This window comes from Hypanus sabinus, chromosome 12 (assembly GCF_030144855.1).
Source record: "Hypanus sabinus isolate sHypSab1 chromosome 12, sHypSab1.hap1, whole genome shotgun sequence".
NCBI lineage: Eukaryota > Metazoa > Chordata > Chondrichthyes > Myliobatiformes > Dasyatidae > Hypanus > Hypanus sabinus.
The window spans coordinates 40,735,350-40,759,097 of record NC_082717.1 but is presented as its reverse complement, the minus strand read 5'-3'; the positions used below and the strand labels follow the sequence as shown (position 1 = coordinate 40,759,097).

The 23,748-nt window shown below is 39.4% G+C and overlaps 1 protein-coding gene across 5 annotated transcripts in view; it reads left to right on the top strand.

Annotated features, from left to right (window-relative positions):
* The window catches only part of mark1 (MAP/microtubule affinity-regulating kinase 1), a 176,767-nt gene that overhangs the window by 115,923 nt on the left and 37,096 nt on the right, over positions 1–23,748 (top strand). For all 5 annotated transcript variants that reach the window (XM_059985821.1, XM_059985818.1, XM_059985820.1 and 2 more), the window contains 3 exons: positions 10,802–10,850; positions 18,433–18,498; positions 21,607–21,677. In XM_059985821.1, the coding sequence (XP_059841804.1) occupies positions 10,802–10,850; positions 18,433–18,498; positions 21,607–21,677 (186 nt within the window). The remainder of the gene's footprint in view (positions 1–10,801; positions 10,851–18,432; positions 18,499–21,606; positions 21,678–23,748) is intronic.

Sequence of the window (23,748 nt, the reverse complement as noted above, 5' to 3'; positions counted from 1 at the left end):
TTTAGATGCAACGACCAAACTGAACTAGGGGAAATGATGCATGGCATACGCATGACCCTCAGTGAATTTCAGTTCAGTTTTGTTTATTAAAGAGAGGGTGGTGTCTTAATTCTCCACAAGTCCAAACTCAGTTATCCTGCTACCATAAAAATGCTGACTGATTTGCAGAATGTTTTATTTCTTAAACCAATGCACACAGAGTTTAAATTTGTTAAAATAATTATGATTAACGGTTCCTCAAAAATGGGGATAATTCAGGAACTCTAAATGTCAGAAATGAATCAGGTTTATTATCACTGATGTACGTTGTGAAACTTGTTGCTTTGCAAAGCAGTGCAGTGCAAGACAAAAAAAATTATTGTAAGTTACAGAAATAAATGAATAGTGCAAAAGAGGAATAGCAAGGTAGTGTTCATAGGTTTATGGACCATTCAGAAGACTAATGGCAGAGGGGAAAAAGCTGTTCCTAAAGTATTCGGTAAGGGTCCTCAGACTCCTTTACCTCCCCCCAATGGTAGTAGCTTGAAGAGGGCATATCCCAGATGGTGAGTGTCCTTAATAGCACCTCAAAGACACCAGCCCTTGAACGTGTCCTCAGTAGGGAGGGTTGTACCTGTGATGGAGCAGCTGAGTCAGCACCCCTCTGCAGCCTCTTTTGATCCTGTGTATTGGGACTCCTACTCAACCAGCTGATCTACTTCACTCCTGTATGCCTCTTCATCGCTACTGAGGAATGATACACTGTACTGAAAGCTGTACTCCAGATGTGATCTCATCAATTATTATACCAAGGCTGCAGAGATTAGGACAACAAAAAGGTGGTCGCAGGAGGCAGAGGAGAGGCTACAGGATTGCTTCGAGTCAGTGGACTGGGCCATGTTTGAGGACTCATCTGTGGATCAAAATGAATATAGCATGATTGTCTCAGACATTATAAAACCAGTTGTAGACAAGAGTGTCCCCACAAAATCATTCAGCAGCTTCCCCAACCAGAAGCCCTGGATGAACAATCTACTGAGGGTCAGAACAGAGGCATTCAAGTCTGGTGACCAAAAAAGATACAGAAGTTCAATCTCTGGAAAGCCATTTCACGAGCAAAGTGGCAATTCCAGATAAAGTGTGAATGAAGAATACTTGAATGTTGTTGTAAGGCTTGAATACTATCACCTCTTACAATGTGAAATTAAGCAATGTAGTTGACAACAGGGCTTCGCTTCCAGATGAACTCCGTGCTTTCTGTGCTCTCTTTGAGCATTGAAACATGGAAGGACCATCACAAACTCCCACAGCCCTGAATGATCCTGCGATTTCAGTCTCTGAGGCCGACGTGACTTCTTCTTTCAGGAGGGTGAACCAGATGGGGTACCTGGCCAAGTACAAAAATCTTGTGCTGATCAACTCGCTGGAGTGTTCGCTGAGATCTTTAACCTCTTGTTTCAGCATTCTAAGATGCCCACTTGCTCCAAGCAGGCTTCAATTATACCATTGCTTAAGAACATGGTAACCTGCCTCACTGACTATCGTCCAGTAGCACTTACATCCACAGTGATGAAGTGTTTTGAGAGGTTGTTGATGAAATATACTTGGATCCACTCCAGTTTCCCTATTGAAGCTACAGATCCACAGTAGATACCATCTCATTGGCTCCTTACTCAACCCTGGAATGCTAGGACAGCAAAGATACATACATTAGGATGTTCTTTATTGACTACAGCTCAGTATTCAATACCATCACCCTGAAAAAATAATCAATAAGCTTCAGGACCTTGAGCACAATACCTCGTGCAATTCGATCCTCAAATTCCTCAATTGCAGACCCCAGTCAGATCGAATTGGCAACTTTTCCTCCACAATCTCCATCAGCACAAGTGCTGCACAAGACTGTGTTCTTAGCCCTCTGCTCTACTCGCTTTACATTTGTGACTGTGTGGCTAAGCATAGATAATATCATGCTTACATTTGCTGACAACACCACTATCTTAATGAATCAGCATATAGGAGGAAGATTGAAAATCGGGCTGAGTGGTGTCACAACAACAACCTCTCACTCAATGTCAGCAAGACCAAGGAGCTGATTATTGACTTAAGGAGGAAGAGTCTAGAGGTCCATGAGCCAGTCTTCTTCACAGGATCAAAGCTAGAGGGAGTTAGCAATTTTAAATTCCTTGGTGTTTTTGTTTCGGATATCTGTCCTGAGCCAAGCATGTAAGTGCGATGACGAAGAAAGCATAGCAGCACCTCTACTTCCTTAGGAGTTTGCAAAGATTCAGCATGACTTCTAAAACTTTGCAAATAGTTGTGTAGTGGAGAGTATATTGATTGGCTGCATCACAGCCTGGTGGAGAAACACCAATACACTTGAATGGAAAATTCTATGAAAGCAGTGGATACGGCCCGGTCCATTACAGGTAAAGCCCTTTCCCCCCCCCCACTGAGTACATCTACACAAAGTGGTGTTGAAGGAAAGCAGAATCTATCATTGGGGCCCCCTACCACCAAGGTCATGCTCTCTTCTTGTGGCTGCCATCAAGAAGGTGGTACAGGAACCTCAGGATTCACGCTACCATTCAATAAGATCATGACTGATCTCGCCATGAACTCATCTCCACCTACTTGCCTTTTCCCCATAACCCTTAATTCCCCTACCATACAAAAATCTGTCTAATGTTATCTTAAATATATTTACTGAGGTAGCCTCCACTGCTTCATTGGGCAGAGAATTTCACAGATTCACCACTCTCTGGGAAAAGCAGTTCCTCCTCATCTCCGTGCTAAATCTACTCCCCTGAATATTGAGGCTATGTCCCCAAGTTCTAGTCTCACAATTAGTGGAAACTACTTTCCTGCCTCTATCTTATCTATCCCTTTCATAATTCTATGTTTCTATAAGCTCTCCTTTCATTCTTCTGAATTCCAGCACGTACATTTCTAGGCGATACTCAACTTCTCCTCATAGTCTAACCCCCTCATCTCTAACATCAACCTGGTGAACCTCCTCTGCACTGCCTCCAAAACCAGTATATTCTTCCTCAAGTAAGGAGACCAGAAATGAATGCAGTACTCCAGGTGTGGCCTCACTATTACCCTGTATAGTTGTAGCATAATCTCCCTACTCTTAATTTCAATCCCTCTAGCAATTCTGTTTGCTATTTCAAACATTCTATTTGCCTTCTTGAAAGCCTGTTGTACCTGCAAACCAACCTTGTGTGATTCATGCAAAAGCACTCCCAAGTCCCTCTGCACAGAAGCATGCTGCAATATTTTTTTTTACCAGTTTTTCCTTCCAAAGTGGATCAGTTCCTCAGTCTTATTGTCATTGAGTGAGAGGTTGTTGTTGTTATGCCACTCAGCTAAATTTTCAATCTCCCTCCTGTATGTTGATTCATCTCCCCCCTTTGATACAGCCCACAACAGTGGTTTCATCAGCACACCTGTATAGTGTTGGAGATGTACTTAGCCACACAATCATAGGTGTAAAGCGAGTAGAGCTGGGAGTTAAGTACACATACCTGCAGTATTCCTGTGCTGATGGAGATTGTGGAGGAGACGTTTTTGCCAATTTGAGCTGACTGGATTCTATAAGTGAAATGCTGGATCCAATTTCACAAGGGGGTATTGAGGCCTAGGTCTTGAAGCTTACTGATTAGTTTTGAGGGGATGGTGGTGTTAAATGCCCAGCTGTAATTAATAAAAAAGCATCCTGCTGTATGCGGCTTTGCTGTCCAGATGTTCCAGGGTTGTGTGAAGAGCCATCTGCTGTAGACCTTTTGTTTGTAGATGAATTGGAGTGGATCCAAGTCACAATTGAGACAGGAGCTGATGTGCTTCAACACCAGCCTCTCAAAATACTTCATCACTATTATTATGGTTATTTAAGTTATTGAAGATGTCCCTGAAGAAGAATGCTTGCATTGAGTATGCTATTGTGGGGTGGCATGGTAGTGCAGTGGTTAGCACAATGCTCTAAAGGGAATAAAGGTTCAGTTCTCACTGCTGCCTGGAAAGAGTTTGTACATTCTCCCTGTGACCACGTGTGTTTCCTCTGTGCTTCGGTTAATTGGTCATTGTAAATCATCTCATGATTAGGCTAGGATTAAATCAGGGGTTGCTGAGCAGCATGGCTTAAAGTGCTAAAAGGGCCAACTCCATGCTGTGTAAGTAAATTTTTAAAAATGAATCTCAGAATTGTATGTGGTGATGCATCTGCGCTTTGGTTGTAAATTTACTTTGAGCTTTTGAACTTTGATCTTAATAATAGCATAACCTCACGATAAGGGATGAAGTGGAACGGGGAGAAGGTGGGAGATTGGAGCTGAAGGAAATGGATCAGGCATGATGAAATGGCGGAGCAGACTTGATAGGCCAAATGGCCTAGTTCTGCTCCTATATCATAGGCTTGTGGTCTAATAAACAATAGCACTGTTCATTTTCTTAATAATTTGCTGTACTTTTTATGAATTGTGAAGTAGAGCACAAGAATCCTTCTGCTTCTCAGAGCTTTGCACCCTCACACCAATTAGATAACTTTTTCATATTTCCTGCCAAAATACTTCCACATATTCCCACATTATACTTCATTACCGAATCTTTACCATCTCACATAGCCCATCTGTGTTCCTTTGTAGCCTCCTTGTGTGCTTGTCGCAACTTACTTTCATTAGCAAGTACAACAACCATACTGTCAGTAACTTAAGAAGAAGGTTGATTGATCTTTTTAACCTAGAGATTTATGTCTAGAGATTTATCTAACCTAGAGTTAGATATGGCCCTTGTGGCTAAAGGGATCAGGGGGTATGGAGAGAAAGCAGGTACAGAGTTCTGAGTTGGATGATCAGCCATGATCATACTGAATGGTTGTGCAGGCTTGAAGGGCCGAATGGCCTACTCCTGCTCCCATTTTCTATGTTAATATGTGAACTAATGTACAATATTGCTTGTGATTACACAAAAGCAGTGACAACCTTTGATTGAATGTTTCTATGCATATTGCCATGCACAGGAATAAATCCCATTGTGCAATGTCACCTATAACAATAAGAATTTTTGTTTCTCTCAGTAAGCCCATTTTGAAATAGTAGTAATGTATTGTTGACAGTTTATTCAAACTTAAGTTTTGATTAATTTGATATACCAGTTTTCTTCTTGGTTGCTCTAAATATTTCAAAATAAGTTAATAGTGTTATAGACTGGCTACATGGAAAGGAACTCCTTTGCGGCAATTTTTCAACCAGTCGGGCTGATTCCAGATGCACTGATTCCACGCTCAAAATTCATGGCAACAGCCCATATTGGCAAAGATAATAAAATTATTCTAACTTCAACAGATGTTCTAATGTGCAAGAAAACCAGAGAACACAGCTAAGTAGAAAAGTAATCAAGGTAACTTTGTAAAATGGCAAATATTTGAAATAAAGGAGTTATTAGAATCACCTTTAAAGTATTTTCTTACTACATAGTAAAAGCTAGTCTACCTATCCGGTTTATGACAGCTCTCAGCAATTCTGAAAAATCAGGTTCTCCCACTTGGATAACCTTTATTATATTTATGTGTTTACCAGTTCTCTGTGAATCTCCTAAATTAGGGGCAATTTACAGTTGCCAATTTGCCGACCAACCAACACATCTTTGGTGTGTGGGGCTAAATCAGAGTTAACCAATGTGGTTACTAGGAGAACATGCAAATTCCAGACTGTACCAGAGATTGGGAATGAATCTGGATAGATGAAGGCCTCTGTACTGCCCCTTGTCTGTTATCTTTCTTTCTTCATATAGGAGAGGATACCAACCATACCTTTAGTGTCTTAGAAAAAAGCTTTGTTGATCTTTGTAACCTAGAGGTTTACCTTAACTGTTTGCATAGTTACAATAACAAAATAGTTATCCAGATTTTTCAGGAATGAAACTTAAATGTTCATCATGTTGACAGTTGCCCAGACATCTTGTGAGTATTTGAGAGCAGCAGCTTGCTCTATTTATCCAACTGGACCATTTCCAGCACAATGTCCACTAGACCAAGTCTGCTCTGTGCACCAGAATGACACCTCGTCCAGTATACTGTGACATACAAGCCCAGTAATTGGACCAGGTAGTGCCTGTTTTTCAGCATTGGTTGCACAATATTAATTTTTGCCCAGAATGGCAAATATTTACAGGTGAAATCAAATTGGACAGTCTCTTCTGTACACAATGCACATTGGTATGGTTGACTTCTTCCTAATGCCAGCTGCAAATCTAGAGATGTTGTTATTCATTAAGCAAGCATTTTTGCCTCTACCAATATGAAGTGGAGCATTTTCACCATCATTTCTCTCTTGAGCTGCTTGTTGCCTGGGTGATTCAGTTGTGATCTTTCTGGCAGAACCATGTTACCAGAGGTGTCCTGGTGACCGCTTTGAGTGAGTCATAGATCATGAGACAGTTCAGGACTATCGGGGAAGTCCCAATGCAGAGCACTAGGAATGTTGCATCTCTACAAACATGGGTGTGCAGATTTCACTATTGTGTGTTACATTGCATTGCAAGCAGCAAGAGCATCAGGGGCCTGAGGCCATGGAGAAGAACCGACAAAATCAGTCATCCTCTCTACATTGTAATCATCACCATCAAATTATGTAACTAAAATATTTAAATTCAATTGAGGCACACTAGTCACCCTTGTCCTACTTTGCTGATATCTCTGACTGCAGTATGTGATTAAATGAATCCTTGACACATTTATTCAGATGATGTACAGCCATCTTGGTGGACAATCACCTTAATTAGAAGGTGGATTCTTCATAATATGTTTATCTATGGGGATGTGCATTTTGCAGAGGAAAAAATGGGGTGTTTAGATCTTCTTGAGCTATCACATGAGGAGTGGAATTTCTTTTCACGTTACTCTGTCATGTGGGGATTCTCAGTCTTGTTGACTAGTTATTTATTGTTGAGAAATGACATACAAATTGGTTAATGGGTTCATTATTGTCACATGTACTGAGACACTGAAAAATTTTTGAAATGCATGCCATCCATGGTGATCATTTCATAACAGCTGTGCATTTAGGTAGTGCAAAAGAATGCAATAACAGAACACGGAGTAATAAAGTGTTACAGTAACAAAGTACAGTATTGGCAGATAATGAGGCCATCTTAGAACATAGAACAATAAAGCACATTACAGGCCCTTCGGCCCACAATGTTGTGCCGACCCTCAATCCCTGCCTCCCATATAACCCCCCACCTTAAATTCCTCCATATACTTGTCAAGTAGTTTCTTAAACTTCACTAGTGTATCAGCCTCCTCCACTGACTCAGGCAGTGCATTCCACACACCAACCACTCTCTGAGTGAAATAACTTCCTCTAATATCCTCCTTGAACTTCCCTCCCCTTACCTTAAAGCCATGTCCTCTTGTATTGAGCAGTGGTGCCCTGGGGAAGAGGCGCTGGCTGTCCACTCTGTCTATTCCTCTTAATATCTTGTACACCTCTATCATGTCTCCTCTCATCCTCCTTCTCTCCAAAGAGTAAAGCCCTAGCTCCCTTAATCTCTGATCATAATCCATACTCTCTAAACCAGGCAGCATCCTGGTAAATCTCCTCTGTACCCTTTCCAATGCTTCCACATCCTTCCAATAGTGAGGCGACCAGAAATGGACACAGTAATCCAAGTGTGGCCTAACTAGAGTTTTATAGAGCTGCATCATTACACTGCATCTCTTAAACTCTATCCCTCGACTTATGAAAGCTAACACCCCATAAGCTCTCTTAACTACCCTATCTACCTGTGAAGCAGCTTTCAGGGATCTGTGGACATGTATCCCCAGATCCTTCTGCTCCTCCACACTACCTAGTATCCTGCCATTTACTTTGTACTCTGCCTTGGAGTTTGTCCTTCCAAAGTGTACCACCTCACATTTCTCCGGGTTGAACTCCATCTGCCACTTGTCAGCCCACTTCTGCATCCTATCAATGTCTCTCTGCAATCTTTGACAATCCACTACACTAACTACAACAGCACCAACCTTTGTGTCATCTGCAAACTTGCCAACCCACCCATCTACCCCCACATCCAGGTCATTAATAAAAATCACAAAAAGTAGAGGTCCCAGAACAGATCCTGTGGGACCCCACTAGTCACAACCCTCCAATCTGAATGTACTCCCTCCACCATGACCCTCTGCCTTCTGCAGGCAAGCCAATTCTGAATCCACCTGGCCAAACTTCTCTGGATCCCATGCCTTCTGATTTTCTGAATAAGCCTACTGTGTGGAACCTTGTCAAATGCCTTACTAAAATCCATGCAGATCACATCAACTGCACTACCCTCATCTAAATGCCTGATCACCTCCTCAAAGAACTCTATCAGGCTTGTTAGGCATGATCTGTCCTTCGCAAAGCCATGCTGACTGTCCCTAATCAGACCATGATTCTCTAAATGCCCATAGATCCTATCTCTAAGAATCTTTTCCAACAGCTTTCCCACCACAGACGTAAGGCTCACTGTTCTATAATTATCCGGACTATCCCTACTACCTTTTTTGAACAAGGGGACAACATTTGCCTCCCTCCAATCCTCCGGTACCATTCCTGTGGACAACGAGGACATAAAAATCCTAGCCAGAGGCTCAGCAATCTCTTCCCTGGCCTCATATAGCAGCCTGGGGAATATTCCGTCAGGCCCCGGGGACTTATCCGTCCGAATGTATTTTAACTACTCCCAACACCTCCTTTCCCTTAATATCAACATGCTCCAGAACATCAACCTCACTTGTATTGTCCTCACCATCATCAAGGTCCCTCTCATTGGTGAATACTGAAGAGAAGTCTTCATTGAGGACCTTGCTCACTTCCACGGCCTCCAGGCACATCTTCCCACTTTTATCTCTAATCGGTCCTACCTTCACTCCTGTCATCCTTTTGTTCTTCACATAATTGAAGAATGCCTTGGGGTTTTCCTTTACCCTACTCACCAAGGCCTTCTCATGCCCCCTTCTTGCTCTTCTCAGTCCCTTCTTAAGCTCCTTTCTTACTACTCTATATTCCTCAATAGACCCATCTGATCCTTGCTTCCTAAACCTCATGTATGCTGCCTTCTTCCACCTGACTAGATTTTCCACTTCATTTGTCACCCATAGTTCCTTCACACTACCATTCTTTATCTTCCTTCTTTCTTTATCTTTCAATCTTAGAATTGAAATATAAATAATAGAATGATTATAATAAAGTAATGAATTGATCTGCAGAGATCAGCATGCATTGAGTTGGACTGTAACTTCTGCATGTTTGATTGTAAATGCACAAGTGTGCATTCACTGTCATATTTACTCCATGATAATGGTGAGTTCTGACCTCAATGTTTTATGAATTGATTTTATTACAACTGAAGTGCAAGCTAGACAAGAGAACCAAAAAAAAATAAAGCTTAGCAGGAGATTTTGTGGGAGTAATTGGCCATAGCAATCTGCTGAATTTCCTATAAATTTGATGATCATTCACCTCTTACTATCTGTAGTCTCTTTTATCTCCATTTATTCTCCATTGCAGAGTGTGTCTATGGCATGCAGCCGTTGACAAAGTTTTTCTCCTCCCTTTGATAAGAGTTTTGTAAGACATTCTTCCTCTCTTCCTGCCAACTCCCAACACAACAGATGGTGTTGGACCCATGAATTCCTCCTGCATGTTACTTGTTGCTCCAGATTCCAGGACCTGCAGTCTCTTGTACCTCCAAAGCTGTTTTGTAGTGGTTTCCTATGCAGCCAAGATTTTTTATGGAAGACTGTTCTGAGATCTCTTCTAACTCTTTAAGTGTCTATAATGGAAAAATGGCATTATCCTAAGAGAAGTATGGCGATCTCCTGCAATTTCAGCCAACTGTTATGACCTATGTAAAAATGAAACTAACTGGACATCATCTTGATGCTTTGCAAGATGTCAATTTGTACAAGGTTACTGGCATGCTGTCTCACAGAATAGATAAAGTATTTAAAAGTAGTTCATTCAACAAGAAACATATGATGATATTTCTGAGAAATCCAATATGACGTGAAATTAAAAAGATGAAATAAAAAGTTGATAACACATAGAAAAAGGATAAAGAAATTGAGTTGACTTAATTCACTTCAGATGCAATCAGATTACAAATAATCATCGAATAGCAATAACATTTAGATTCCTGATTCATTTGACAAACATTAAATGTTTGGGTGGATTATTGTGTTCAGTAACAAAGAAGCAGGTTAACCATGTCACCTAAAGCTGATCTATTTTAGGATTAAGCAGGTATGACAAGGATTTTTCTCTTATCTTTAAGTTGCATGTAGTTTCCAGGTGCTGCAGTTCAATTTGAGTTCTTGAATACCTTCAGTCAAGCATAAAAGTTAGGAGGCAAATTATATGAGATCTGCAGAGATTCTTATTGCTTTGCTGCCAATTATAATACAGTTCATGTCCTGAGTTTCAGATCATCTCCAAATACCAATTACAATACTACTTTGCAGTTGCACTTCAGTGTTAAAGTACTTTTGCATGCAACTGTATCACGGAAAGTCCTCCCTCGGGCTGGATTCAAAAACAAGGTTGCAAAGGTGAAAGAGCTTGTGTATTAGTACACTGAATAGTTCTGTTCTGCATTATGTTTCTTTTGACACTAATCCCAGTCTTTTGTTGAAGATCAAAAATAGATGCTCCTTGTATTGTACTCTATTGCACAGATGGCTTCATGATGAGTTTCAGAAGTTTATACTAAAATGGAGAACTGTCTGCAGTGTTATTTTTAAAAGAAAATGCACATTTCTAACATTATTTTTTAATTTTAATAGCTCTTTCGAGAAGTAAGAATTATGAAGATTTTGAATCATCCCAATATAGGTAAGGTTTAATATTACTCATTTTGGAATATATACTTATCATAACTTATAATAGTAATTGTACTCTTCCATGAGATCATCTTTTTTTTAATTCTACAGGTCTATTCACCATCTTTCTCCATTCAAAATATGATAAATATTTGTAAGAGGTGCTCTGTATTTTATCAGCTTTTTCTTACAAAATTTTTGCTCACTTTATAAAATCTGCCTATTCCGAATCCAGTGTCTCAGGTTGGGTTTTGTTTCATTGGCTGTGGCAATTCATTATTGGAGACCCTGAGGAGTGAGAGGTGTGCATAACCAAAAAGCCTGACTCTGAATTCCATTTTCCTGCTTTTGGCCCTTATCCCTCTAAAATTTGCCTATCCATATGGCTGTCCAGATGATTTATTTTTAAAACATTGTAATTGTACCTTTCAACTTGTTATATATATATACACACCACCCTCTGTATGGTAAAACTTACCCTGAGGCCCCTTCAGCTGTTTCCTTTCCTATCCCTACTCTACTGTGGAGAAAGGATTGAGATTATCCTCCCTATCTCATAATTTTAAAAAAAATTACTTTAATCCGTAGCTAAAATCCAAAGTCACTGTCATTTTTTAATTAATGGAGATCTCTGACAAGTGTAGCTGAATTTTGAGCACTAGGTGCTAAGGTCCCCATTCAGCACTGCTAGCTGAAATTAGAGTAGTGTAGAAATTGGATATGATCTATCTGCTTATATATCTTTGTATTGTGCAGCTTTCTTTGTCAGGCAAGAGTTAACTAAATTGTCAGCGTCACACAATATGTGAATTAGTTTTCTGACATAGAAAAGTCTCTCCTGAAAAGGCTGAAGATGGTGCACATCAGACTAGTGGGGAGGCTCCACCATTATATTTGCAAACTTAGTTTTATAAGACCATAAGATATAGGAGCAGAAGTAGGCCATTCAGCCCATCGAGTCTGCATCACCATTTAGTCCCGTGGCCTTCACCCATACCCTTTGATGCTCTGGTTAATCAAGAACCTATCTATCACTTAAATTAATTGCCTTAAATACACCTAACGACTTGGCCTCCGCAGCTGCTTGTGGCAACAAATTCCACAGATTTACCACCCTCTGACTAAAGTAATTTCTCAGCAACTCTGTTGTAATTGTTTGTCCTTCAATCCTGAAGTCGTGCTTTCTTGTCCTGGGAAGAAGCTTTGGAAAAAAACTTTTTTACCATGGGGAAAAAAACTTTTCCATATCTAATTTATTCAGGACTTTTAACATTCAGAATGTTTCTATGAGATCTCCCTTCATTCTCCTGAACTCCAAGGAATACAGCCCAAGAGCTGCCAGACGTTTCTCATATGGTAACCCTTTCATTCCTGGAATCATTTTCGTGAATCTACTCTGAACCCTTTCCAATGTCATTATATCCTTTCTAAAATAACCAGCCCAAAACTGCACACAATACTCCAAGTGTGGTCTCACGAGTGCCTTATAGAGCCCCAACATCACATCCCTGCTCTTATATTCTATACCTGTAGAAATGAATGCCAACATTGCATTCGCCTTCTTCACAAACTACTCAACCTGGAGGTTAACCTTTAGGGTATCATGCACAAGGACTCCCAAGTCCCTTTTCATCTCTGCATTTTGAATTCTCTCCCCATCTAAATAATCTGTGCATTTATTTCTTCCACCGAAGTGCATGACCATACACTTACCAACATTGTATTTCATTTGCCACTTCTTTGCCCATTCCACTAAACTCTCTCAGCAGGCTCTCTGTTTCCTCAACACTACCCACTTCTCCACCTATCTTTGTATCATTGGCAAATTTAGCCACAAATCCATTAATCCCATAGTCCAAATCATCGACATACATCATAAAAAGCAGCAGTCCCAACACTGACCCCTGTGGAACTGCACTGGTAACCGGCAGCTAGCCAGAATAGGATCCCTTTATTCCCACTCAGTTTTCTACCACCCAACCAATGCTCCACCCATGCTAGTAACTTCCCAGTAATTCCATGGGCTCTTACCTTGCTAAGCAGCCTCATGTGCAGCACCTTGTCAAAGGCCTTCTGAAAATCCAAGTAAACCACATCTACTACATCTCCTTTGTCTACCCTGCTTGTAATTTCCTCAAAGAATTGCAGTAGGTTTGTCAGGTTTTCTATTGTGTTTGACTTTGGCTAATAAAGATAGCAAATCTTATGAGTTGTATGGTAAGATGTTTCTCTGACATGAGTTTCCAATGTTCAATCTTGAATTTATGGTTTTTGTTTTTCTGATTTGACACCTCATACACCTCTCCCACATCTACTTCTTATTGCATTCTTTTTAACTCAGTACTTCTTTTAGAAAAATAAGACTTGTGTAATAGATTGAATCCCAGGACTTTTAAAAGTATTTGTGCCTACTTAGAATAGTTATTGCAGTGTGTTTCTTAAAATAATTCTTAGAAAAATAATATACATACGAGTTTCATTGAGCATTAAACCTTCCTGTCTCAGGACATAACAGGTAACTTGTATGGCAACAAGACATTTTCAGTAGAGTTTTATTAAGCATAGGAGTTTTGGAGATGCTGAAAACCCGGAGCAAGAAAACAAAATGCTGGAGGAACTCAGCATATCAGGCAGCATCTATGGAGAGGAATAGACAGTCGATGTTTCAAGCTGAGACCCTTCATCAGGACTGGACAGAAAGGGGGAAGAAACCAGAAAAAGAATATTAGGGGAGGGAAAGTAGTACAAACTGGCGGGTGAGAGGTGAAGCCAGGTGAGGAGGAAGGTGGGTGCCCAGTGGGGGGGGGGGGGGGAATGAGGTAAAGAAGCTGGGAGGAGATAGGTCAAAGAGGGAGAGGGCTGAAGAAGAAGGAATCTAATAAGAGGGGGACAATGGACCATAGAACACCGGGAAGGAGGGAGGTGATGGCAGGGGAGGATAACTGAGGGATGAGAGGATAACCAGTGGAGAGGAAGGAGTACCAGCTGGCAAGTGATGGATGAAACCAGTTAAGTGGGGGGAGGTAGGAGAGTGAGGGTGGGGGATGAATTGAGAAGCTGGGAGGTGATGGGTAGAAGAGGCAAAGGGCTGTAGACAAAGTAGTCTGATAAGAGAGGAGATTGGACTGTGAGAGAAAGGGAAGGAGGAGGGGCCCCAGATGGATTGATGTGCAAGAGAAGAGATAAGAGGGGAGCCAGAATGGGGAATGGAAAAAGAGAAGGGGGAAGGCATAAAATTACCAGATGTTAGAGAAACAGATGTTCATGCAGTAGGGTTGGAGGCCACATCGACGGAATATAATGTGCTGCTGCTCCAACGTGAGAGTGTCTCAACATGACAATAGAAAAGGACATGGACTGATATGTCAGAATTGGAATGAGTAGACTTAAAATGTATGGCCACCAGGAAAACTTGCCCTTTGTGGTGGACAAAGCGAAGGTGCTCAACAAAGAGGTTCCCAAATCTTTGTTGGATCTCGCCAATGCAGAGTAGGTTACACCAGGAACACCAGATACAATAGACAACCCTGGTACACTCATAGGGGAGGTGTCGCCTCACCTGGAAAGATTGTTTGAGGCCCTGAATAGTTGTGAGAGAAGAGATGTAGGGGCATTTGCCACACTTGTCCTGCTTGCAGGGGTAAATGTCAGGAGGGAGATCAGTGGGAAGTGATGAGTGGACAAGGGAGTCACATATATAGAGAAAGTGGAGAGTGGGAGGAGGGAAAGATGAGTTTAGTGGGAGGATCCTGTTAAAGATAGCATATGTTGCAGAGAATATGTTGGATGTGGAGGCTCATGGGGAGATAGGTAAGAACAAGCTAAACTCTATCCCAGTTATTGTGACAGAAAGATGGAGTGCGAGAGGATGTCCAATTAATGGAGGAGATGCGGGTGAGGGCCACAACAATGGTTGTAGAAGGAAGATCCTATTCTTTGAAGAAGGGGGACCTCTCAGATTTTTTGGAATGGAAAGCCTCATCCTGATAACAGGAACTGAGAAAAGGGGTAGCAATTTTACAACTTACAGGGTGGGAGAAGGTATACTCAAAATAGTTGTGAGAATCAGTAGGTTTATAAAAAGATATCAGTAGACAAGCTGCACCCAGAGGTGGAGACTGAGAAATCAAGAAAGGGGAGAGAGGTGTCCAAGATGGACCATGTAAATTTGAGGGAAGGGTGGAAGTTGAAGGCAAAGTTGATAAGCTCAACAAGGGTCCAGAGTTGAGGAATGTTACTCTATGTGTAATTTATTGGGTATTTCTAGGTTATCTTTGCAGCCTGCATCCTTTTGTTATAGCAGAAACAACTGAACTATTTAAGTACACATTTTCTTTTACTATTCCACCCACAAAAGCTACAGAAGCAGGGAAAATATAATGGTAAACATTCTCCAATTCTCAGTAACAGTCACCAAACCAAGATTATCCATTTGTTAATCACGTGGATCATGCTGAGGAAGACCAAATAACTCAGCTCCAGTTATATCTGTAGGGAAGTGAGAAGTAAAGATGCAAAGCACGTGGGAATGGCATATGCTTCACCCAAGTTCACAGAAGGACAACCATGTGTGTCAATTTCCTCATAGATTTATCAACATTCAGCAGCATTAAAAAATTATTTTTAGAGTATCATGGCAAAACTATCTTTAATCTTAGCTTTGGTTTTATCAAGGTCTCCTGGGAAATGCTAGCACTCTTGTATCCAATGTTATTCCTCTTAGTTTAAAAACTTCTCTTGGGAAGTAGCTCTAAAGCCTTTGTTAAAAGGCTTAAAATACATTCATATCAGTAATTTGAGGACATCATACTTCTAAAGTCTTCTTTGACCAAAACCCACCTCCATGATTGAAAGTAGTAGCCTGTAGAATATATATCACATGCTTTCTTTCACCAAGATTGTTGCATCAGGGTGTATTGATGAAAGTATTTTTATTGTTTTTTTTCTAACAAATTGATTACAGGCATAAATTACAGGGTTTGACTTGTTATAACATTTCATTGGAATAGCAACCACTCTCCACTGAAAGGTGATGGAAGTGATTACAGTGGATTCAGTGAACTATGTGATTCTTGTGGAATTTTCACTCTTTAACAGTTAATCATCAATAAGCAGTCAGTACCTGACTTTCCAGTTCATTGAGATGACAAAAGAAAGTTCTGTATGTGATAACATAAGAATTGGGATCTGGAGTCAGCCCCTAGCCATTTTCACTATTCAGTAACATACATGATACTCATAACATACTCAACACCATTTTCAGCCCTGTCACTAGATGTCCTAATGCCCCCAATATCTAGAAATCCAAATTTGAACACAACCAGTGCTCCGTGCAGACCTCTCAGTACTGCTTGAAAAGGTGGTGGAGGCAGGTATTTTCACAACATTTTAAAACTATTTGAATTATCCCTTAAATTGCCAAGGCACAGAAGATTATAAAATATTTGAGTGCTGCTGAATGTGATGGGCACTTGATGATTGGTATGGGCAAGGTCGGCTGAAATACCTATTTTTGTGCTGTGTGATTCTAAGACTTTGATTCTGATTCAGACTTGGAAATATTACATTTAGTCCTCTAAACAAATTTTGTTGATATAGGTTATTAATAGCTGGACCACAAAGACCTCGTCACAGCCTCTCAAAGCAAGAGAGGTCTGTTTATTTCAACTCTTTAGTTTCTGTCTGTTAACAAACTCTTAGTCTATTTGTGTATAGTATATTAACTTGAATTCCAAGTGCTCTGTGTTTATTCAGCAAATTCCTATGTTGAACATTATATAAAGCCTTCTAACAATCCAATCTATCAAATGGTGAAAGGCCTTGAAGGCATGAGGCACCGAGAATGTTTCCTATTCTTGGAGAGTCTCAAGACTAGAGGGACACAGCCTCAGAATAGAGAAGCGTCCTGTAGAATGGAGCTAAGGAATTTTCTTTATCAAGAGAGTGGTGGATCAGTGGAATTCTTTGCCACAGGTGGCTGTGGAGGCCAAGTCTTTCTGCATATTTAAGGTAGAGGTTGATAGATTCTTGATTGGTCAAGGCATGAGGGATATGGGAAGAAGACAGGAGACTGGGGCTGAGAAGAAACTTGGCTCAGCCATAATAAAATGGAGTAGACTTGATGGGCCAAATGGCCTAATTCTCTTATATCTTATGGTCAAATGCACTACACTCACTAGTTCCCTGCTCATCTACTCTTCTAGACGCATTCTCAAAGTACTCCAGATGATTCATTAAACATAGTTTCTCTTTCATAAGTCCAGTACAACACTTCTCAGTCATTATTTTCTATCTTTAATAATAGGGTCATATTTGCTTCCCTCCAAACTGCAGAATATTCCAGAATCTTACAGAATTTTGGAAGATGGTAACCAGAGTAAACATTATCTCCATAACCAGAGCACAGGTTTATCTCCGTGACCAATTCAGAGATAACTCTGGAATGCTAATAATCAAGTCCTTGGAATTTATCAGGTTTTTAGTCTTATTGCCTTCTGTGATGAAATTGATGAATAAATCTGTCATGTCAATTGGGGAAAAAAAATCTTTTAAAGAGAGCACAACAGGATCCGTCTCAATTATGATAACTATCTTGCTACCCCAAACAGGTAGAGAAATTACTAATTGCCACGCACTTGAAGATATTCAATTTCTGAGGGGATAACAGCCATTGTTTAAATCATTAATTTAGCAATTTCAGGGGAGGATAAGAGGACATAGGACTGACTGAGAGTAGAAGATGGATATATTTGAAATAGATGGGTGCTGACTATCTGAAAAGTGCAATGATGTTCACAGCATTAGCAGTTTTAATTTCAGCTTCTTCAGTTCATATCCCATAAATCAGAATCTTTGCATTCTTTCTCTCCTATTTTCTTCCATCCCCCAATATCTAAAGCTCCTGGAAGAAGTGTGCCTGGGAATACAAGCCTTTATAGCCATTCCTCAATTGGTATCACAACGAACACTTGTCATTCAATCTGTCTTGATCTCCAGCCAACCACAAACATTCCTTTTTCTGTTCAACTTAAAACATTTCCCATTCTCTTCAACTTAAAGCATTTTCTATTTCTAACTTTTCCACATTGTGCATGTTCTGGTGATAGATTTCCAACCTTAAACAAAATTCTGTTTCTCTTTCCACTGTATATTTTCATTATTTAAATGTATGTTTTGCAGAGCATGCTAGTGGATTCAAATACATACTGTGCATAGATACTGAAGCAAATTTATTTTTCAAATACGAAACCTTCAAAAAATACATATCTGTGACCACTGAAACTTGGTCAGAGTGACGCAGACGTTTGTCATTAACATTGCAATATCATGATGAAATTCAAATATCTTTGAAATACAAAAATGGGGAAAAGTTAAACCCCCATCTACATCCAGCTTAAATGCTTAAATCTTTCAAAGGTAGTATTGAATTCAAACATAAGGTTTTTTTTTACTAGTTACTTTGCTTTTAGAGTTTATGTTTTTTAACTGTTATGGTACTGCTGCTGACAGTATCAGAATAATTTATTTCCATGGTGATTACTTTTTCAATAATTAGTTCATTACTGTTGTTTATAAGCAATCTTCTCCTCTTCCAGTGAAATTATTTGAAGTAATTGAAACTGAGAAGACGCTGTATTTAATTATGGAGTATGCAAGTGGGGGTAAGTTTAGGCTTTGGCTGTTTCTTGTAATATGTGGTTTCCACAAGGAGAAGATCTCACTGAAATAATGTTGGATTTGTATCACTCACTTTATTCAAGTAGTTCTGTTAAATGTACTTTTAAAATCAAAAGAAATATTTTTTCAGCATCGTTGGTTATCTTTTCCGAACTTTATCCCTTTTTGGATATTTCAAAATTAAGTTTTTGGTATAATCTCCTTTTGATTTCTGTAAGAAACCTGTTTCTGAATAGCCTGGTTCCAATTTAGCTGTTAGGGCACCTGAAAGTACAGTTTGATACCAATATCAGCAATCCTTCCAGTATGGTGTGCGTAGTTATGGATCTGTTGAGGAATGATGAGTTTAGAAAATTAGTCACACACACAACTGGATTTCCAGCATCTGCAGATTTTCTCTTGTTTGTGATTAGAAAATTAGTAAACAGTTTAACATTATTGCTTTGTATTGGGGGGGGGGGAGTGTAATGCTCCTAGTGGTCCCTTGGAAATTAATTCCCTTTATTGTTTGCACATTAATTTATTTAATAAACACAAGAGATTCTGCAGTTGCTGGAAATCCAAGCAACATACAAAATGCTTGAGGAACTCAACAGGTTGGGCAGCATCTATAGGAATGAATAAATTGTTGACATTTCGGGCTGAGATCTTTGAACAGTACTGGAAAGAAAAGGAGAAAGATGGCAACAGAAGGAGGTGTGCGGTGGAGAAGGAGGACAAGCTAGAAGGTGATAGTTGAACCCAGGTGGGTGGGGGGAGGGGAGTTTGAAGTTAGGTGCTGTAGGTAAAGGGCTGGTGAGGAAGAAATATGCTGGGAGAGGAGAGTGGACCATAGTAGAAAGGGAAGGAGGAGGGGTATCAGGGAGAGGTGATAGGCAGGTGAGGAGAAGCAGTAAGAGGTGAGAGAGGGGAATTAAAGAAGAAAGGGGGAGGGGAAATAATTACCAGAAGTTGGGGGGAAAATCGATGTTTGTGCAGTCAGATTAGTGAATACCTAGATGAAATTTGAGTCGTTGCTCCTCCAACCTGAGTGGCCTCATCATGGCAGAAGAGGAGAGCATCGGCCAATATGTCAAAATGGGAATGGGGATAGGAATTAAAATGGTTAGCCACCAGGAAATCCAGGTGGAACAGAGGTGCTCGGTAAAGGGGTCCCCTGATCTACGTTGGGTCTCACCAATGTAGAGGAAGCCACATTGGGAGCACCAGATGAGTAAATGACCCTAACAGATTCACAGGTATTGTGGTGCCTCAACTGTAAGGACAGTTTGAGGTCCTGAATGGAGGTGAATGGGCAAGTGTAGTACTTCTGCACTTAAACGCCAGGAGGGAGATTAGTGCAGCAGCAAGGATGTACAAGGGAATCATGAAGAGAATAATCCCTATGGGAGTTGGAGGGGGAGGTGGGGAGTGGTAAAGATGTAGAGACCTGTTGAAGATTGCACAAATGACGACGGATTATATGTTTGATGCAGAGTCTTATGCAGTGATAGGTGAAGACAAGTGCACCTCTAAGCACCTTAAGACAGCGCAAAGATGGGGCAAAGGCAGATGACTGGGAAACGGAGGAGATGCGGTTTCCTTAAAGATTCAACTTAATTTAATCTTCACATTTTGGTGTATCTTATACTTGTGCTTTTTCTGTTGAGAGTTAAAAGTTAAAGAATTTTGTTCTCATCCTCAGCAAATAACTAAATGATGACAAATCAATTTGGGTCAAATTATCTTTAAGTAACAAACATGGGCACATACAGATGTTCCTCTTTTGTATACAAAGTTTCTTATCCATTAACAAACCTAAATCCATTAAATTCTTCTAGCAGTTTCCTTTAGATCTCTGCCTCAGAAAATGGTAGGGTAAAATCATGTTTAAATAACGTGACAGTAAAACTTCTAATGCCAGCAAAATGTCCTTTGCATCAACTTTTATCTAAAAATATCTACAAGAAAAATGCATTGGAATGCAGTAATGTTACACCAGATACACCAGACTGCCACAACGTATATTGTGTTTCAAGCTTTGTCCCACTTAAAGATAAAACTGCCACTTTTTACTCTTTGAAATTCAACTCCTGCTGTGAACCTCTGTATCACTGAATCTCCGTAAAACTTATCCATTCAGCTTTGTCATCAATCTGGAAGGCACACAGTTTAAACAGGAAACTTGTAAGACTTTTACCTTGAATTACTTTGGTCCCTTCTAATTATATTTTTTTTGCATGAGCACAGACTATTCAAGGAATTTGAGAAGATAATCTGCATTTAGTTGTAAATGGAGTGTAAATCTGAAGTGACTTTTTTTTGCATACATTATTAGTGTGAGGGGCTGTGCCATTTGTTAATTTTGATCACTTCATAGTTGAACAGTATATAGAGTAGCACAACCAATAAAAAGCTTTAAAACCAGTTTTCCTCAAATTGTCACTTTAAATATTTGAAGAAAATTTCTGTGATGCTGTCTTTCATATTTGACCTGTAACTTGTTTTTTGATGACTGTCACTTATCATTTTATTTCATGGAATTAAAAATAAATTGCCTAGCCTATTTTTTGTAGTATTGCTAACTGATGCATATATTTTGCCTACAGCTATATGGTGCACCTGCTGTTGATTGTTTCTTAATTGTCCATGTATTATTTTAATCAATGTAAGTGGGTTTGTGTTATATTCCTCAGCTGTTTATCTGTTGATTTGGTGCTAAGTTAATTCAGTGGCTGTCTTCCAGTCAAGGATCTCCAGCAAGCTTTAAAGTGTTTTATTTTCACTCTTAAGTGGAAGTGAGACTGTCCTTCCTTTGTACATTTAACTTAGTGTTGGTAATTCTAAGGTCCAACAAACATGGACTGTGATAAAGCTAGCCAAAAAGTCTTTTGTGGTTGAAATTTGTCCTTGGTCGCTGAATAATGGATCCAAATTTTGGGAAGTTGCAGCTGCATGTGTAATGCAAGCGATGAAGGATATATTTCTACCCCTTTGCTTTTCAGAGTTCATTTGTATAGAGCCCTGAAAAGTGAACATGTTTGGGAAGAAGTTTAATATTAGACTGTGCATTCAGTAAACATGCTTTCTCCTTTTACATCCTTGCAATGTAGGAGAAGTTTTTGATTACTTAGTTGCACATGGAAGAATGAAAGAAAAAGAAGCAAGGGCAAAGTTTAGACAGGTGAGTTGGGTGTAATTACATAAGAATTTAGGTTTAATTTTTATGACATTAACTGTGAATTGTTAAAGATTGTTTTGTATAAGCTTGCAAACTAAGCTGCCAGGTTTCAAAGTGTGATTTAAAGAAGATATGGTACACTGGAACACCAAATCTTGCTCTTTGGGAGGATAAGCAAGGGTCAGACTTAAACAGTGAGCAATAGAGCACTGAGGAGTACTGTAGAACAGAGGGAATATAGATCAGTAATTCCTTGAAATTGACATTGAAGGTTGATTAAAAAGTCAATGTACTGAGTACAGAAGTTGGAATGCTATGTTTCAAGTTGTATGGGACCCTGGTGAGTCCCAATTTGGAGTATTGTCTGCAGTTCTGGTCACCTTCTGACAGGAAAGATGTGCAGAGAAAATTTACAAGAATTAACAAGAATTTCATTCACTATGTTCCTGAGAAATGTACTGTTAAGCAAGATGTCAGTGTTACCAATAGTGCAGTGATCTCTGTTGTTATCTCCTCCTCTTCAAAGACTTACTATATCTTGAAAATACCATCCACAGAAATGTGGAGTATCTCTATGTATACATAATACCACGCTGCCCTAACTTTCTTACAATCTCTGATGCCTTGTCAGACTGTTTACTACCCAGTCTGTGAGATCAACAAATTGAGTATGGAAATACAAAAAATCATTATCTTCAGCCTTTGCCACCAATTAATTTTATGTGGGCCAGTGAATCAACAAAATATTTTATTTATATCGGAAGATAATGATGAAATTGTAAGAGAGATTGGGTCAGCAGTAACTGGAAGACTGGGTGTTCTGTTATTAAAAAGTGGATTGAAATTTTGGGGAAAGATGAAAGCTACAAGTATAATATTCACTGAAACAATAAAGGTTTAAGGTCTAATAGGGTTAGCAGAAATTTAGAAGTTTAGACCCAAAGGTCAATAGGAATTACCTTCAATTGTTTTCACTAAAATTGTTATAGATTCATTATGCTACATTTAGATGAACAGATAATTTAAAGAATGTAACTATACATTACACATAAAAACAGAAAAAACTTATTTTACAAAACTATTATAATGTTTCAGCTTAGCATTTGGGAGCACTATAGTCTTAAATTGTAGATCAAAGTATCTAATTTTGCTGATATTTCAGAAACAAAATGTATGTGCACAGCATTGTTTAAATGTAAATGGCAGGAGGAAGTCCTTTTGGACTTCTCCAGCTTTAAGGCAGCCTATTAAATTCAGGTTTTGTCACCCCGTTATGTCATTTACAATATTTCCTGAACGTTTGTGAAAGCGGGTGTTAGTAAAGTAGAGGAATATTGCTTTATCATTAAAATTAGAATAAATTAACTGATCATTTATTTTCATTTTTGACATCTGTGTATCAATTTATATGTGCTTTATCTTAAAACAGAATGGCCAAACATAATTCATCGACTATGAAGCATTTACATTAGAGGACACCTCACACAAAGCATTTCTGCAGAGTTGTATATTTAATATTTATTCAGGGATCTTTTGCAAAAAAAACCCTATGAGATATGTCATATCTATAAAATAACTAAAATATTATCCTTCCCTCAGATGATCTTGGTTGATCATCCAAATTCAGTTCCTTTTTTTCCAGCTTTCTTCCTGTTTTCTATGATAATTCTATCCTGAGAAAAACAAATAACTCATCCTTGTATATTTTTAATGATTTGGCTTCAACTGCTTTTTGGGAAAATAAAATTCTGCTTATCTTACTCCTAAATTGCTTATAATTTATCCTCCGATTGCATCTTCTGGTCTTGGTCTGCTTGGTTAGTTTTTAAAAGATCCCCATTCATCCTTCATAACTCAACAGAATATGAGGCTAATTGGCGCAATTTCTCCTCATATATCTGTCCTGCATCTCAAGAATCTGTCTGCTGATCCTTCACTGAGCTCCCTCCATAGAAAGAATATTCTTATTCTGGTCTTGGGCACTTTTGTTGTGGGGGAAAATTTCTTATTATTCATGCTGCTCATAATTTTGTACACCTCAGTCAGGCCCCCCTCACACCTTCTGCTCAAAGGA